Below are 18,542 nucleotides of genomic sequence, written 5' to 3'. Positions count from 1 at the left end.
TTCCAAAAGGCATTCGATAAGGTGCCCCATAAAAGGTTATTACACAAGATATTACATTACAACAGTGACTATACGCTAAAAGTACTTCATTGGCTGTAAAGCGCTTTGAGACATCCGGTGGTCATGAAAGGCGTTATATAAATGCAAATATAAAATCTTTCATTTTTTCTTTATAAGGGTTCATGGGATTGCATGTATAGAGGATTGTTTAATGGACAGAAAACAGAGAGTCGGGATAAATGGGTATTTTTCAGGTTGGCAGGCTGTAACTAGTGGGATGCCGCAAGGATCAGTGCTGGGGCCTCAGCTATTTACAATCTATATTAATGACCTAGATGAAGTGACTGAATATAATGTATCCAAGTTTGCTGATGAATCAAAGCTAGGTGAGACAGTAAGCTGTGAGGAGAACAGAAAGAGTCTGCAAAGGGATATAGATAGACTAAGTGAATGGGCAGATGGAGTATAATGTAGGGAAATGTGAGGTTATTCACTTTGGTAGGAAGACTAGAAAAACAGAATATTTTTTAAATGGTGAGAAACTTTTAAATGTTGTTCAGAGAGATTTGGGGGTCCGTGTGCAAGAAACGCAGAAAGCAAGCATGCTGGTACAGCAAGCAATAAGGAAGGCAAATGGCATGTTCTTTATTGCAAGGGGGTTGGAGCATAAGAGTAAGGAAGTCTTTCTACAATTGTACAGAGTCTTGGTGAGATCACATCTGGAGTACTGTGCACAGTTTTGGTCTCCTTATCCAAGGAAGGATATACTTGCCTTGGAGGCGATGCAACGAAGGTTCACTAGATTGATTCCTGGGATGAGAGATTGTGTAGAATGGGTCTATACTCTCTGGAGTTTAGAAGTATGAGAGGTGATCTTATTGAAACATACAAGATTTTGAAGGGGATTGACAGGGTAAATGCTGACAGGTTGTTTTCCCTAGCTGGAGTGTCTAGAACTAGGGGGCACAGTCTCATAATAAGGGGTAGTCCATTTAAGACAAAAATGAGGAGGAATTTCTTTACTCAGGGTTGTGAATCTTTGGAATTCTCTGCCCAGAGGGCTGTGGATGCTGAGTCTCTGAGTATATTCAAGGCTGGTTTTTGAACGATAAGGGACTCCAGGGTTATGGGGAACGGGCAGGGAAGTGGAGTTGAGGCCAAGATCAGATCAGTCTCGAGGGGTGCCGTGTGGCATACCCTGCTCCTATTTCTTATGTTCTTATAAAATTCTGAAATATTTTGGCACAGAATGCTACTGCACTTGGAAGAGAGTTGTAGTTTGAGTTCCAATTTTTCTGTCAAGACAATATTGTTTATTTTCTAATAATTACGAATTTGTTGTATTGACAAATGCCTAGTATGTCTGGAGACTTTCTATTCGGGTTTTCTGGCTCGATCAAATCCCTAAAATAAACACCCATTATAAGTATATATAAAACCTAGGGAAAATACGCGGAAGCCATTACTTTATATGTCACGTATAAAATTAGTAATGTACAAACATTTATATTTACAATTTTTAAAAAAATCTTAAAATAAACGTTTCAGATTATTAATGATATGCAGTAAAGTTTGGAGTACAGTCACTTCTGCGAGTAAAAGTGCGAGGCATTGCGAAGTATTTCTACGAACTTACTGGAGGGAACCTGATTAAGATTCGAAATGTGATTAAATCAGATAGACCTTGTCATTAGATTGTGTTACCAAGTGAATGTTTTAACTGGACTCTATAAGCCCAACTTCAAATAAAGGATGATCTGTTATCTGCTTTGTCGCCGTGATAATGGTGCATTTAATAATTGCAGAATACATTTTATTTTGGTTAGGATTGTAACAAGAACTAGACTGATAATTTGAATTTCACTATTTGCGTACCAGTTCCGAATAACCCTGCTGTTCATGTGCTGATTGTTAATAATGTAGTTCTATATTATAGTCATGCGATTGTTATATTTGTCTATTTTAATAGACGGCGGCCTCTATAAATTTAAATAGGATTCATGCGGTTTTCTGAAGTCAAACAAGTCCGCTCTGCTTCATTTTGACAGTTACTTGAATATTAACCTCCTGGTAATGGTAGTTACTGATTCTAGTATTAATGGATCTTCCGAGCTCATAGCTCACGAGTATTATGTTTGGGGCATGTTTCTGGTGTTGAGCAGCAAAACTGGCCTGTGCCTTTAAGGCCACAGCGCTAACGATCCTATAGTTACTTATAAGCTGTTGCGGTCAATCAGGTAGTAATTGTAATATCTTGTAAAGGTCAGGTTCCAAGTTAATTGCTGGCTTTCGTTATTTAAAAAATGATCGGTTGCTATTTGTAGCAAAGTGTAGGATCTGGCGACCCGAAACGCTAACTCTGATTCCTCTCCACAGATGCTGCCTGACCTGCTGAGATTTCCAGCATTTTCTGTTTTTATTCAGGATTCCAGCATCCGCAGTATTTTGCTTTTGTAGGATCTGGTGTGTGACAGATACTTGCAAGTTGCAAGATCTTATAATATATATTATAGATTAGAAAACAATATTTGGTTTCAATTTCACAAAGCCCAAGAATCTAAATGTTAACATCCTCAGAAGACGGGTTTCCGAAATTCATCTTCGATTCAATGCACTCTGATATCCAGGTCTGATTTCACATTTAGTATTTTACTTCCATTTTGAAAAGTGGGAGGGGTATCCAATTCACAATTATCGAGTCTGGTGGAGCACAGACAAAAAATACATGTCAACAACTTGCATTTGTATAGCATCTTACAGATTTCATAAACTGTGGGTAGCAAACAATTTACAATGTTATCTTTAATTAAGGGTAACACCACAAAGCCTCGTACTGTTTATGTAAATGCATACATACTAAGAACCATTATAAACTACGCTGTCACTTGTGTGTCTTTTTCACACTCCAAATGTCACACATCAGAGGCCACAAATGCAAAACATCTTAAGAAAACAGAAAGTTAATCGTTTACATAGAGCTTGAAATTCCCAAGCACTCTCCAAACAACAAATTCTCCGCACCAAACACCAATTAAGCTAGACCTAAGGCTGTGTTTACTTACACATTGTGTATTACATAATTTGACACTCAGAAACAATGTCAGCGTGCCACAAAAGATCCGTTGAGATTTTTAACTAGTAACTTAAAGCTATGACTTCTTATTTGAGTCTTCAGATCTAATCGTTTCCCTAATTGTTGCAAAGAAAATACAGTCATCGCTTCCTTGTTGGGCGTGAGCCGAAGACATCCTTACAATCGAAAAGGTACCCATCCAAGTATCATTTTCACCCAAAATGAGTTCAAGCATCTATACACAAGGTCCATACTTTGTATAAGTACTAGTGTAGCCGAAGTTGGCGATCAGATCACAAAAAAAAGTTCTATATTGACAATGTAGTCATGATTTATGCTTTATCTTTTTTACGATTGCTTGACTATAAAACAAACAGCCCGAGGAACTCCTGCACAATGAATAATATTGGGCACTTACTGGGAATGCAGACGGAATCTACAAAAAGCCATTAAGAGAGTTGGGAAATACATACATTACTGAATCCACAATTTGGTATCAGTTGATTCAAATAATAAGAACATAAGAAATAGGAGCAGGAGTAGGCCATACAGTCCCTCGAGCCTGCTCTACCATTCAATAAGATCATAACTGGTCTGATCATATGCTGAGTACCACTGAAAGAGCAGCAGAAAGAGCGTGCGGCAAAACTGTCCCACCCTCCCTTACCTTCAACAACTATCTGTCCTACCTGTGACAGGGACTGTGGTTCTCGTATTGGACTGTTCAGCCACCTAAGGACTCAGTTTAAGAGTGGAAGCAAGTCTTCCTCGATTCCGAGGGACTGCCTATGATGACCACTGTAGAGCGTGCACCTGTTTCAATGTTGTCTAAAGCAGATATGATTTCAGCAGTTTTACTACTGCAGATGGAGGTTCTGTTTATTTGTGTCTCATCAAACTATATAAAGTTACATTTGCTGTAAATGCCTTTTCTTGGCTTGAAAATTGCGTCGTAACAATGAATGCTGACATTTTACATCAGAGTATAATTCATTTGGGCGATTGTATCCTAATCTGTTATTTCTGGAAGTTCTGTAAATTTGGTCTTGAGGGGAGCTACGAAATCTTTGTCAGGTCATTGCATTTTATAAATTAATCTTAGTAACTAATATTGATATTATTTGATGTGCTACCGACACTAGCATTTGGTATTAACACAACGATATGGCTGCAAAGCACGTCGGGACGTCCTGAGGTCGTGAAAGGAGTTATATAAATGCAAGTTTCTTTTTACCTAAAAGTATTTAATCGTCTGAAGCAAAGGTTTACAAAATTTCTTCCAGTTCCAATCCTCAGCTATACTAATATTTATGCAAAGTTCCACCACCATTATTAAAACACGACCACTTACTTGACGTAGATGAAGTTTCCATAAATGACATTTCCATGGTCACAGCAGGCCATGTGTTGCGCGGAGTCATGAGCTGAATATTTACCGAGTGCTAAGTTTGGTAAATGCAGTTCGGACACACAACACATATATTCTGTTTTGATGGAGCACACTGGCCGAAACAAAACTAATTTGCGACATTAACGTTTTGGAAACAGTTGACCTTTAGCAATGGGTACATAATCTTAATCATACTCCAGATGAATTAGACTTTTTATGTAAGCGATTATTTAGAGAAGAGATCCAACTTAATGAACAACCAGCAACCCAGCTGAATCGAATTTTCAATGTAATTCTTGAAGTGCAGATTAAGATACCGTATTTTCACAAGACAAATCATTACACCTCTCGCTAAGGCAGAGAGGGAGTGCATTGTCCAGCCAAACACCATAACATATAACTAGAAAATGCTGGAAATCTCAGCGGGCCAGGCAGCATCTATGACGAGAAAAGCAGAGTTAACGTTTTTCTGACGAAGGGTCATCGACCTGAAACGTTATCTGTTTTTCTCTCCACAGATGCTGCCTGACCCGCTGAGATTTCCAGTATTTTCAGTTTTTATTTCAGATTCCAACATCCGCAGTATTTTGCTTTTGTATAATATATAACTATTTGTAAGACCGTACATACAGAAATATTCTCAAAGTTATTATGCCAATGCTGCGCAGGTTTGAAGGTTTACTTTAGCCTTGAAGCTATAAAAGCAAAAGGAGTGGTGGGGTGGGGGGTACGACGCAGTCGAACATTTTACAGCGTGGTTATTAAAAAGCAGGTAGGCAGTACTTAGCCCAACAGATCACAATTTTGCTAACATCCGCCCCTTTAATAGATCCTATATTAATGACTTGGATGAAGGGACCGTGTAATGTATCCAAGTTTGCTGATGATACAAAGATGGGTGGGAAAGCAAATTGTGAGGAGGACAGAAAAAAAACCTGCAAATGGATATAGGCAGGCTAAGTGAGTGGGCAAAAGTTTGGCAGATGGAGTATAATGTGGGAAAATGTGAGGTTATCCACTTTGGCAGAAAAAATAGAAAAGCAAATTATAATTTAAATGGAGAAAAATTGCAAAGTGCTGCAGTACAGAGGGACCTGAGGTCCTCGTGCATGAAACACAAAAAGTTAGTATGCAGGTACAGCAAATAATCAGGAAGGCAAATGGAATGTTGGCCTTTATTGCAAGGGAGATAGGGTATAAAAGCAGAGCAGTTCTTTTAAAACTGTACATGGTATTGGTGAGGCCACACCTAGAGTACTGCGTAGAGTTTTAGTCTTCGTGTTTAAGGAAGGATATACTTGCATTGGAGGCTGTTAGGCGAAGATTCACTAGGTTAATTCCAGAGATGAGGGGGTTGACTTATGAGGATAGGTTGAGTAGGTTGGGCCTATACTCATTGGAGTTCAGAAGAATGAGCGATGACCTTATCAAAACATATAAGATAATGAGGGGGCTCAACAAGATGGATGCAAAGAGGATATTTCCAATCATAGGGGAAGCTAAACGAGGGGACATAACCTCAGAATAAGGGGCTGCCCATTTAAAACTGAGATGAGGAGGAATTTCTTCTCTCAGAGGGCTGTAAATCTATGGAATTCTCTGCCCCAGAGAGCTGTGGAGGCTGGGTCATTGAATATATTTAAGGTGGAGATAGACAGATGTTTGAGCGATAAGGGAATAAAGGGTTATGGGGAGCGGGCAGGGAAGTGGAGCTGAGTCCATGATCAGATCATCCATGATCTTATTAAATGGTGGAGCCGGCTAGAGGGGCCAAATGGCCTACTCCTGCTCCTAGTTCTTATGTTCTCATAGCCATATAACACTTTCCCACTCAAAGAAAGATGACTAGTGCATCACATAAAGGAGATTGGAGGTATAGTAGTAGATCTACAATCTAGAAACAAGAAATGAATAACAACCATGGGTTTTGTAACATATAACACAATATGCAGAATATAGTAGGAACATACTATAGCAAAATCCACTAGACGAGATTATTTCTTTAAATTGGAGATGTCGATATAAGAATATTTTAAATTTCCCACTCTGTGCCAATCCGCTGACGTAGAGCAAAGGAAAGTCCCGCCCACGGCCCTCTGACGCAGGGAGACTGTTAGGCTTTTTCTTCCTTTTGCGAGTTACCGCCTGAAGCTGTGTGTGTATGTGGGGTGATGGTGCATAATTTTCTATTAATTTAAAAAGAACAATCTTTTCTCCCCTAATGCTCCTCCTCGAATTCCCCTTCCCCTCATGATCTACACAAAGTAAAACAAATATTTCTGTACTCTTCCCCTTTAAAAGAGTTGTGTGTGTGTGTGTTTTTAAAGAAAGCTAATTTTGAAACAGCCTGTCACAGCAGATACTTCCTGCAGAGAGTGAGGGTTGGTGTAGCAGTGCTACTGCTGCTGCTGGCGGCGGCGGCGGCGGTGGCGGTGGTGGAGGAGTCTGCGAGTGAAGTCGAGGAGGAGTTTAGTTTTTTTGCAAGTGAAGTTTGGCTCAGCCTCCGCCCCGTGGCCGCACTGCCCGGGCTGCAGGCAGCGAGCGGCTCCTCCAACTTTTTGTGTGTGTGTGTGCCGTGTGTGTGTGGGGGGAGTGCGCTGCACTGCGCATGAGTGTCACCCACGGTGACTGCTAATTGTCCGTTTTTTTTCTATTTTATTTTTAAAGAGGCCCGAGCGCTTGAAGATGGTGAGTGTTGTTTTTTTAATCGAATGATCTTTTACATTGAAGTGCGCCAGGGACCCGACACATCCATTTCCCCCCCTCCTCCAGCCGCCGCCGCTCGGTTCGACCCGGCCGGCTGGGCCCCGCCGCTTCCACCCGTTTTGTTCTCGGGACGTTTCTCGAATTGGATCGCTTGATTTCCCCTGGGCGGTGTGAGCATTGCCAGGGGTTTTGGGGGAGCCGGGGTGAGGTTACTCTCCCTCCATTGACACAGGCCCCTGGCTCCAGCGGCGCCCGGCTCGGCCAGCACTGGGGCAAAGTCGGTGGCGCCATTGCCACTCGAGGCCCGCTGCTTCAAAGGCCTACATCAGACGGATGTGTGTTGGCTTTTCATCATTTATTTTTAAACTGAATTGCGGACGAGTTTGTTTCGTTGTTGGCTGAGGGTCGGGTTCACGGGTTGGTGTCCAATGTTCAGTGTTTATATCTACTCTGCTCTCCTCTCCCGGCTAAAGTGCCAGGGTTTCTGTGCTTTTTAAAAAATCGCTGTGTTCCTTTTTTTCAGTGCCTTTCTCGTCTAAACTGCGTCACTGCAGAGGGTTTCTTGGGTTTTACTCCGATCATATTTATCCGCCAAATAGAAATAGCTAACTAATTTTCTAATGGGACTAATACTTTGCCCTTAATGTCAACGCTTGTAACAGCCACTCGTAAATGTAGTTTTTATTAATGCTGTTTTAGGTCTAGCACTGGGGAAGACTGCTCATTTTTGGTTTACTTAAGTTAAAGAGATTGTATTGGATACATTTTTATTTATGTGGCTCTTGCATACCACCTTGCCTTTCACTGTTATTCTATGGTTCATTTCTTGTATGATTCATTAGTCAGGACTTTATCGTAATTGAACATTGTTAATATTTTGTGGCTGGTCTGACTAGTGAAGTTGAATGCTTGGTTTGCAAAAAAAAAACCTTTTTTGTTGAGAACGGCTGAACAAGCAGGGACAAGAGTAACTGCTCCACTCATTTCTGCTTCTGTATTTATATTCGTGCAATTGTGTACTTTTTTTATGGAGAAAAATGACTACATGTGAGTGACGAACAAAACTGTAGTGTAATCGAAGGTTTCAAATTTTGTCAAGCCACAAGAATAAATGTAAGTTTTTTTTTAATCATTTGACTTGTATTGTTTCTCTTTCTCTTCCTCCCCCCCCCCCCCCCCCCCCTGGCCAAACCCAGGAGATTGAGAAAGTCTTGCCCTCTTCCTGATACACCCCCAAAATATAAGAAAAGCCTTGTGTTCCTAGAATTTTTGCGTTGTTCTTGTCTTTGACTTACGACATTCATAACAGTATTAATGCTTTACAAGGTTAACCTGGTTTAAATACTTAATATTGCTTTTCTGATCATACATACTGGGCATGGAATTTTTTAGTAATTACCTTTTTTAGATGCTCTCACTTCAGTGACATCTCAATCATCCAGTCCTTGTGTTAATGTCACCGGAATATGATAATAGCGGGTGTCTGCATTGATAGCTACTGCTAGTGTGCTCCCTGTGAAGTGCACCTTGGGATGTTTTACAGGACAATGCAGTCCACTTGATCGGTACTCCATCCAGCAGCTTAAACATCCACTCCCTCCACCATAAGCATATTATGGCTGCAGTGTGTCCTTTCTTCAGATGTACACACTTCAAGTTGCCAAGACTTCTTCGGCAGCACCTCCCAAACCTGCAACCTCCACCTTCTAGAAGAAGGGGATCAGGTGCATGGGAACGTCATCATCTCCAACGTCTCCTCCAAGTCACACACCATCTCAACTTGGACATATGTTCCTGTTCCTCCATGGGTCAAAATCCTAGAACTCCCTATCTTACAGCATTGAAGGAGTACCTTCACCACAAGGATTACAGCGGTAAAGAGAGCCCACTATTGCCTTCTCGAGGGCAAATAGGGATGTGCAATAAATGCTGGCTTTGTCAACGATGACCATATCCTGAGAATGAAAAAAATATACAAGTTGTAGTATTGAAACTGGCTAAAAGTGGGATTAAAATACCTGTGATAACAGCAAGTGATTTATAGGTTGTATTCTCACTGAGTTCTGATGACTTGTAAAATACGTAAGCAATATTCTCACGTATCTTGCCCTCTCTAACCCAGCAGCTCAAATCAACTGTAGAACCCAAACTGCTTTATATCATTAGTCTACACTGCACTTCCCCAAAATGTACTAGTTTTACACTCCATTGAACTTATATTTTCCATGTTTCAAAACTTAGTAACAAAATGGAGAAATTCTAACTAATTCCTCAGATCAGACTAGCTCAAATTTTGACTTCATAATGTCAGATCTTTAAAACATATAAAAAGATTGTTGTTTATTTTTGGATCAGTTGTGCCTAGCTTGGCAGAATGTTAGAAGGCCCAACTTTGTCTTGTGTCTGCAAGTAAGAAGCGTTTATTGTTAATATTGGTTTTTAACATTTTTCTCTTTCCCAGGAAGATCCTAGTTTTTATCCTGGTCTGCGTTAGTTGATCTCGGCTAGGTTGCAGTTTGGGTTCTACAGTTGATTTGAGCTGCTGGGTTAGAGAGGGCAGAACGAGCTGGGGTTCCTGCTCCTGAGTGCTGTTCAGCAACCTAACCTGGAAGTCCATGTGTATGGATATTGGGTAAGGATATTTGGATTGGGATCAGCTGCGATGCTCCCTGTGTTGGCATGCACTGTCAAGGTTCATATGAATAATGGCTGTCTGGACAAGGTATTGGAGAACACCTGGTACTCATGAAACTGTACAGCAGCAAGCTTTCAAATGAAGTGGGGAGGGAAGAAAATTGGCAAGGAGGAAAAAAAATCCATCTCTTTTTGAAGAGGTTAAGATTGGGAAAAAAATTGATACTCGCTTAGAGTCTTTGTGAAATTCTTTATTTAGTAAGGAGTTACTGGATAGCCACGGCAAATTTTGTTAACTAATCCGTTTTAGTATGCATTAGTGTGCAAGCTTTTTGCAGTATGTTGGTTTTGAAAAATATACACTAGTTTACTATCCTAGTAACTATCTTGGCGTTGTAGACTTGCTTTTTAAAGCTATATTTTGCAGTTAATGCAGAACATTTAGATATATTGTGAAGTGTTATACTTTTGAATGAAAATCTCATTGTTTTTCAATGAGAAAATGCAGAAAGAGAGATCTGACTGAGTTTGTAACCTTTTCCAACCAGAAATCATGTTTCTCAACATAGCTATACAGCTATGATATGTGTATCATAATGTTTAATAAGAAAAAAATTTTTTGGAATCTTTCAACAGATTAATAGAAATCTTCCAAACTATAGTACTCCTGAAGCATAACATTTAAATAGAAAATTCTGATCCATAAAGGTTTTTCTAATTTTTGTTTTTAAAGCTCAGCACAATGACTACAATTTACTTTTGAAGACTAATCGCACTTGGCAACAAATATCTTTTCTTTTTTTATTGTTTCGGTTAATTTGCTGGCTGGTATACTGTGGAACAAAGATTTTAAAATCTGCTATTTTCTTTAGCAATTTATAGAAATTCTAATTCTAATTCAAACTTAACACTTCTTGACAAGCTAGTTAAGGACTTGACAATCAGCGGAAATTAGTTGATCATTTGACCCGAGTAGCTACTGTGTCTGAATTCATTTAAACAATTGCAATTATATCTATAGTTTCTTACCTCCGAATTATATATTTGATAAACTACAATGTTATATTAAAAAGTTGTAACATTTTGAAAAGTACATGTGGATTCTGTACCTCACGAGATTTAAATCCATCTGTTAGATACACTGCATCTTGGGTTTCAGTCCAGAAATACATGCTGTAATGTCATTGGGATGTGCGAGATCAATCCTGTTTTTGGCATCAGGAAGCTATTTTTAGATTCTAACAGGGAGCACAAAAACACATTAAGAAATGTCTAATGAAATGTTAGCACAATGCTCATTGGGGGTATGGGCAGTATACCTGTGGCTTCTTGGTAATTTACGCAGAAAATTAGAAGATAAGTATGAGGGAGGAGATGGTAAACATGAGTTTGATTTAGTTGGGCTATATTATGTGTGCATGTAGTTAGCATTTCTGTTTAACTCTGTGTTAGATCACCTAGGTTCTATTTTTTTTTTAGTATTTTGCCTGCTTAGGGGAAAGCTTCAAATAGTATAATTTAAGCCTTGCCTAAAATATCGAACGTCAAATTTTATTAAGAGTGAAAATATTTTTTTCATTTGCATACAAAAAGAATGTTCTACTAAATGGTCATTGCACACGTTCTGATAAATATGTATGTTACTTAACAAAAGTGAGGCTTTTAAGCTTTACTCTGCTGCTGTAGATATGTCCAAGACCACCCCCAACCTCTTGTCGTCGAGCTACAGTACGCGGACGATGCCTGCGTCTGCGCACATAGAGGCTGAACTCCAGGACATAGTCGATGTATTTACTGAGGCTTACAAAAGCATGGGCCTTATGCTAAACATCCGTAAGACAAAGGTCCTCCTCCAGCCTGTTCTTGCCACACAGCACTGCCCCCCCCCCCCCCAGTCATCAAGATCCACGGTGTGGCCCTGGACAACATGGACCATTTCCCATACCTCGGGAGCTATTATCAACAAGAGCAGACATTGATGACGAGATTCAACACCACCTCCAGTGCGCCAGTGCAGCCTTCGACTGCCTGAGGAAAAGAGTGTTCGAAGACCAGGCCCTCAAATCTGCCACCAAGCTCATGATATACAGGGCTGTAGTAATACCCGCCCTCCTGTATGGCTCAGAGACATAGACCATGTACAGTAGACACCAAGTCGCTGGAAAAATACCACCACGATGTCCCCGCAAGACCCTACAAATCTCCTGGGAGGACAGACGCACCAACATTAGCGTCCTCGACCAGGCCAACATCCCCAGCATTGAAGCACTGGCCACATAATCGGCTCCGCTGGGCTGGCCACATTGTCCGCATGCCAGTCACGTGACTCCCAAAGCAAGTGCTCTACTTGGAACTCCTTCATAGCAAACAAGCCAAAGGTGGGCAGAGGAAATGTTACAAGGACACCCGCAAAGCCTCCCTGATAAAATGCAACATCTCCACTGACACCTGGGAGTCCCTGGCCAAAAACCGCTCTAAGTGGAGGAAGTGCATCCGGGAGGGCGCTGAACACCTCCAATCTCATTGCCGAGAGCATGCAGAAATCAAGTGCAGGCAGCGGAAAGAGTGTTCGGCAAATCTGTCCCACCCTCCCTTTCCCTCAATGACTATCTGTCCCACCTATGATAGGGAATGTGGCTCTCGTATTGGACTGTTCAGCCACCGAATGGCTCATTTGTAAGAGTGGAAGCAAGTCTTCCTCGATTACGAGGGACTGCGTATTCGCTTTCTTAACTTAATCCCATTTCTCTGTTGACTCCTGGGCTCTACTGTAACTTTAATTTTGCTGCTATATGCTGAGACTGTATTCTTTGCTGGATTATCTCTTTTCCACTACCTAGGGCGCTCTTGCAGGCTCGGTGTTTGCTTCTCTGCTGAGACTTTTCACTCTGTTGGGCTATATCTGATCTGTTCCTGCTGATTCCCATCCTGGTCTGAATGCTGCTTTCATGTTGCTGAATTATTTCTGCCGATATCTGTTTGAATCTGTAGCTGCTGCTTCTCTTCCAGTTGTTGTTCATCACCCTTTGCTGGACTACGTGGGACTGGTTCCTTAAGCCCCACTGATTGCATTGGATGCCATCCTACAGCTGCTCCTGAGACCAGCTCCCTCATCTGCAATGATCCCATGGCTTCATGGTCTTCACTGTGTGCCTCTCTTGGCACTCTCCGAAGGGCCAAACGTGGCAGCTATCGTCGCCTCCTTACAATCAGCAATTCCAACGACCCCATTCCCTACTGCTAACTTTCCTGACCAGTTCATCCGTTGGCGGCTAACCTTGCCAATTGTTTTTGTATCTCACGTTCCCCACCACTGCTCTTTTGGACTATGCCTGCGGATCAAGAATCACCCCCCCTCTCAAGATTTCCGTCCAGAATGTCCCGTTCACACTCAAACAAGGCTCTTGTTATCCACAACTTTATTGTGGATGAATGTATTGGCATCCTGGCTTGGACTGAAACTTGGTTCAAAGATGGCAAAACTTTGCTTGGCTATACTTTCAATCACCATGATACTCATCACCAAATCTTGCCTTGATCTCCTCTCTCTTCCCGCCCCCCCCCCCCCCCCCCCCAAACTCTGGTATGTTTTCTATCTTTGAATACCACTTTCTTCCCACCCTGCTGCCTTTTACTTTAAACTACTTGTTCTCTACTACTTCCCTCATCCTAAATTTTTTCCTGAGATATCGCCACTTCTTTCCTCCCTCTGCACTTCCTCAGCAAGTACAGTAGTGTAATGGTTGTTATTGGACCAGTAATCCAGAGGCCTGGACTAATCATACAGAGAACGTGAGTTTAAATCCCACCATGGCAGTTTGATAATTTGAATTCAGTTTTTTTTTTAAAGTCTTGAAATAAAAAGCTGGTATCTGTAAAAGTGCCCATGAAGCTATCTGGTTCTCATTAAAAACTCAACTAGTTCACTAATGTCCTTTTATGGAAGGAAACCTGATCATCTTCTGTCTCACAACAACATGGTTGACTCTTAACTGTCCTCTGAAATGGTCTAGTATGCCACTCAAGTTGTCAAACCACTAATCTGGGCAGCTTGGGATGGGCAATAAAAGCCGGCCTTACTAGAACGCCCACATTCCGAGAATCCTTTTTTTTTTTTACTGCATTAGTACTGAGACGTCTCATCCATGATTTCACTCTCCAGCTCAACTTGTCTAAGGGGGTGCAGGCTTGAGTTTATCTGTGATACAACCAGGTGAGCCATCCATTGCCAGATCTGGCTGGTCTACCTCAAGTTCTACTGGGCCTCTTTGGCAAAACTGCCCACTACTCTAGGATCATCCTGGACAATAAAGATAAGCCACAGTATTGACTGCTGCCTTTGAACTTGCTCCCACCTCCCCTCTAACAACAAGTGTGATGAGCTCTTGAACAACTTTGTTACCAAGATAGAAACTATACTTTCATCCAGTTCAACTGCCTCTGCTACTTAACTCCTTTCTCTTGGTATTTAAGCCAAACTTCTCCCCAGACTCCAGGAGGGAGATCACTGGGGTCAGGCAGTATCAGAGCTTCCCTTTCTTTCTCTAACCCTCCTCCATCTTCATCTGAGTCTCTCTCATCTCATTTAATGTGCTCTTCGACCTCATCTGTACCTAGAGCATTTCTAGTACAGGCTTCTCTTCGCACCCCTGAACCTTGGGAGACCCTAAGTTTCCATCCTTGGCCCTCTTCCTTAACTATATGCCACTCCTTGGCAATATTATCTGCCGATGAAGAGTTAGCTTCCTTGTGTATGCTGAAGATACCCAGCTCTACCTTTCCACCAGCTCTCTTGAGCCTGCAACTGCCTCTCTGCAGTCAGACTGCTTATTTGACATCTGGCCTTGGATGAGCCACGAGACATTGGGACGTCCCAAGTAATTGTCTTTGGCCTTGGCATTGCCTGTGTCGTATCTGCACCAAGTCTTGCTCTTCCATCACCCTGTCCTTGCTGACCTAAATCGGCTTCTGGTCCTCTAATGCCTCATTTAAAAGTCTCATTCTCTGAGGTCTCGCCACTGCTTATTTTGTACCCTCCTCTGGCCTTACAGACCCTCTTTGAACCTCTTCATCTTTCCACCTTCTCCTTTTACAACCTCTTTAAAACCACTTCTTTTGCCAAACTTTAGTCTGCGTGTCTAATATCGCTCTTTCTTTGGCTCAGTGTCCTTTTTTACTTTTGCATCTCTGTGACCATTATCTACATTACAGGCATTAAGCAGCAGATCGTTTCGCAGAAATTTTAAAGTTGGACTCATGTATAGGCATAACAAGTAGGTGTTGTCAGTGTTCCTTTTTAAAGGAATATGTCAATTCCTAAGTGTTGGAGCTAGAGATGTGTGTTTAAACTTAAAAAAATTAATAGAATTTTGTGTTAGTCTACTATTTTCTGTAACATAAAATAGGTGCATTCGTGTAATCTAATTGAACGTTTGTTATTTTAATGGATTTCTTTAGCATATTACATAGAATTGCTATGTCTTTGATTCTGCTGTGTAGAACCTGTGTATTTAATCTGATGTAGCTGATACCTGCACTTGATATTTAGCAGATGGGGCTGATTGAGCATTTAGCAGCTGTGTTTGTCTATTCGTCTACAATCTGTCGCCATTTCCCACATGGCACACTATGACATTTGGTGCTTTAAGTTTTCTAAAACATCTGGGGGCGAAATTGCCCCCTCCCTGTCTGGGGGTGGTAACCATCCGAAGACCGGACTTTTAGCACCCGACGAGGAATTGCCCTTGCCGCCCCGAAAGGAAGCTGAGCATTATCTCCAGCGCTTCGCTTCCTGTAGAGGCGGGTCCCGGGGCGCTGAGGGAAGTGCAATGCGGATGCTCCATGTAGCTTCAGCAGCCCTCCCCTTCAATTAAAGGGGAGGGCCGCTGTGTACTCTGCATGGCCTCTGGCCACCACTGTCCAGGACAGTGTGCGACTGCGCCAACATCCTGGCACCCAAGACAGAGTGGCGGGCTGCATGATGGCGGCATGGACCACGCTCAGGCCACTATGGTCGAGCCGACCCAAGAGTCGGCTAACACAAAAAGATGCCGGCCTGGGACACTGACGTCCTCCACTTTAATCACCACCCCGAGAGCGGATGGCCGCTAGTGGCGTTGACATCTGCCTGCAGCAGCCTCACGGCCTGCCGTGCAATTTCCCCCATGGGGCGTTAAAGGGTCACTGCGCACGGCGATGACTTCATCACTAGTTGCATGGCGGCCTGGGTGCTAACCGTGTGCCACTGCCGTGCCTCCGCCTCCACAACCTCCCGGGCAATTTCCCGGAGGCTATAGCGCCCCCCTCCCCCGGGCGAAAACTGTCTTGCGCCCCCCCCCGGAGGAGCTAATGGGGTTTTTAATAGGGACATTTTCACCCCTATGTTCTTCCAGTTGACATAGATGTGGTAAGAGGTTGGGATTTGCTGCATTAGGAAACTGTTCTATTCCATTTCTACATTTCAGTTTAGAAACAAACTAGACTCAAATTAAAACTTAAAATAAAATAAGCTAATTACTGAATGCTTATTTCCCCCACTCTGCTTGCTCTGGCTAGGTTAACAGTGGTCTGAGTTGAAGATTTCCCAGTATTATCAGTGTTCATCTATGATCTGCTGTTGGAGGCATGATTTGAACAGGCTGAATTGGTTAACCTAGTCTCTGACTTCTAATATTGGAGCCAATGTTTGGACAATATTGAGTTTAAAAGTCTGACTTAAACCAAGAAAACCCAGTACGGGAAGTGAATTAACCTGCAACCCTTGAACTTTCACTGTTTCGCTGTTTTAGGAAGATAAACCTACAAGTATGTGAGCTACTCTAGCATCCTTTTTGTATGATTTTAATGGTTAGCCTTTTAAATGCTTATAATTTACAGATATGATACAAATGACTAACACTAGATAGATGCTAAATTTAGTGAAGAACAAGACAATGTGTAATGTTTAGCCGTACTCTGTGCCACTGTTCCCTCTAATTTTTATGTTTGCACGGTCCCTTAAATTTGCCGCACGTTATCTTTTTCCAGTGGAACAGCTGATGAGCGGGCTGCGCGGGACCACCTGATTGGCTGCACAGCTTAGGGGGAACATTGCTTAGTGCATCAGTTATGCAGGATTTTTACAGTGGACATCTGTATGTAAAAGGCTGATTTTTTTTCAAAATAAAACTCTTAATGTTGGGTGGATCAGCCTTTTTTTTTTTGCAGTGGTGTTTGCTATGTTTTACAAAACTTGATTGTGTATAAGTATCTGTATAGTTATGAAACCTGAAAATAATCAGTGCATAAACTAACAACTTGTTTCTTTTTACTGTGCAGAACAAGCTGAAGTCCTCACAGAAGGATAAAGTGCGGCAGTTTATGGTCTTCACACAGTCCAGTGAGAAAACTGCAGTATGTTGTTTATCGCAGAATGACTGGAAGTTAGATGTTGCTACAGACAATTTTTTTCAAAATCCAGAACTTTATGTTCGTGAAAGTCTGAAAGGTTCATTGGATAGAAAGAGATTAGAACAGCTATACCATAGATACCGAGGTAAGTGCAGTTTTTGTACTTACTTGTTTAGCATAAATTAAGTTTATTAAAATGTAGGGCTTGGTTCTTTCAAAGCTTCTACGAACAGCTTTGACCTGTAATATAAGAACATAAGAAATAGGAGCAGAAGGCGGCCGTTCGGCCCTTTGAGCCTGCTCCACCATTCAATGGCTCTGAAATTTCAGTCGGAGGCTTCTTTCGGATGAACTCCTCCGACTGGATAATTTTTACGAAAGTACCCGGCGGTCCTGGAGGAGCGTGGGATTCCGGTGGGTAGGCCTTCTCTTCCTGTGATGTGAAGCGCGCTCCCGTCCTCCAGGTTCGGATGCAGAAGATGCAGTCACGTGTGACTGCTCAACCAATCCGGTAAAGTATTCTCAATTAATAGCAATGGGAACTCTGGATCTACGAGTTCTCATTGCTATTAATTGAGGGGAAAAGAAACAAAACCAAAATTTAAAAAACACAACTCTCATTAAAATTAATTGAAATTACATTTTTTTCCCCCGAGTTTTTAAAAAGGTTTTTTAATTGTGGTTTAAAATAAGTTTAACGTAGTGGGCAGGGTTTTTAAAAATAAAATGTTTTTAAAATTTCATTTTTTATGTTTTAAGTGTGTTTTAAAACTCTTGCGCCTGTAAAAGTAGGCTATGCGCCTGCTTTTATCAGGCGCAAGAGCTTTGAGGATATTTGCTGGGTAAGATATGGGTAAATACTGCAATCTTGCCCATGCAAACGTCTTAGTTCCCGATACGCGGATGATCTGGCAGACTGGAGCTTGACAGATTGGAAAAGCTGGTTTTCAGCAAGTGTGCATTGTGCACTGAAACCTGGCTTTTGCGATGCCTTCCCTGGTCCGCACACACTCCGTACGGGTCCGGGGAGGCCGGAATTTCTGGGCCAGTGAGATTGTGGCTGATCTTCTACCTCAATTCCATCAACCCTCACTATCCCCATAGCTCTTGATTCCCTTAGAATCCAAAATTCTATCGCTCTTTGTCTTGAATATACTCAACGACTGAGCATCCACAGCCCTCTGGGGTAGAGAATTCCAAAGATTCACAAAGATTCTGAGTGAAGAGATTTCTCCTTATCTCAGTCCTAAATGGCTGACCCCTTAATCTGAGACTGTAAGCCCTAGTTCTAGACTACCCAGCAGGGGAAACATCCTCCCACCATCTACCTTGTCAAGCCCCCTTAAGAAT

At 41.9% G+C, this 18,542-nt stretch overlaps 1 protein-coding gene across 4 annotated transcripts in view; it reads left to right on the top strand.

Moving 5' to 3' along the window:
- dcun1d1 (DCN1, defective in cullin neddylation 1, domain containing 1 (S. cerevisiae)) overlaps window positions 1-18,542 on the top strand; it is a 104,010-nt gene that overhangs the window by 19,494 nt on the left and 65,974 nt on the right. The window contains exons 1-2 of one of the 4 annotated variants that reach the window (XM_070883434.1): window positions 6,654-7,151; window positions 17,121-17,337. In XM_070883434.1, coding sequence (XP_070739535.1) covers window positions 7,149-7,151; window positions 17,121-17,337 — 220 coding nt within the window. In that variant the 5' untranslated portion in view covers window positions 6,654-7,148. Of the gene's footprint in view, window positions 1-6,653; window positions 7,152-7,201; window positions 7,505-17,120; window positions 17,338-18,542 lie in introns of those variants that run through there. The other 3 variants (XM_070883431.1, XM_070883433.1, XM_070883432.1) reach the window with 3 other exon arrangements.

The sequence above is a fragment of the Pristiophorus japonicus genome, chromosome 6, assembly GCF_044704955.1.
Source record: "Pristiophorus japonicus isolate sPriJap1 chromosome 6, sPriJap1.hap1, whole genome shotgun sequence".
NCBI classification, from domain to species: domain Eukaryota; kingdom Metazoa; phylum Chordata; class Chondrichthyes; family Pristiophoridae; genus Pristiophorus; species Pristiophorus japonicus.
The sequence above is the reverse complement of the archived record's forward strand: the minus strand, read 5'-3'. Positions and strand labels throughout refer to the sequence as shown.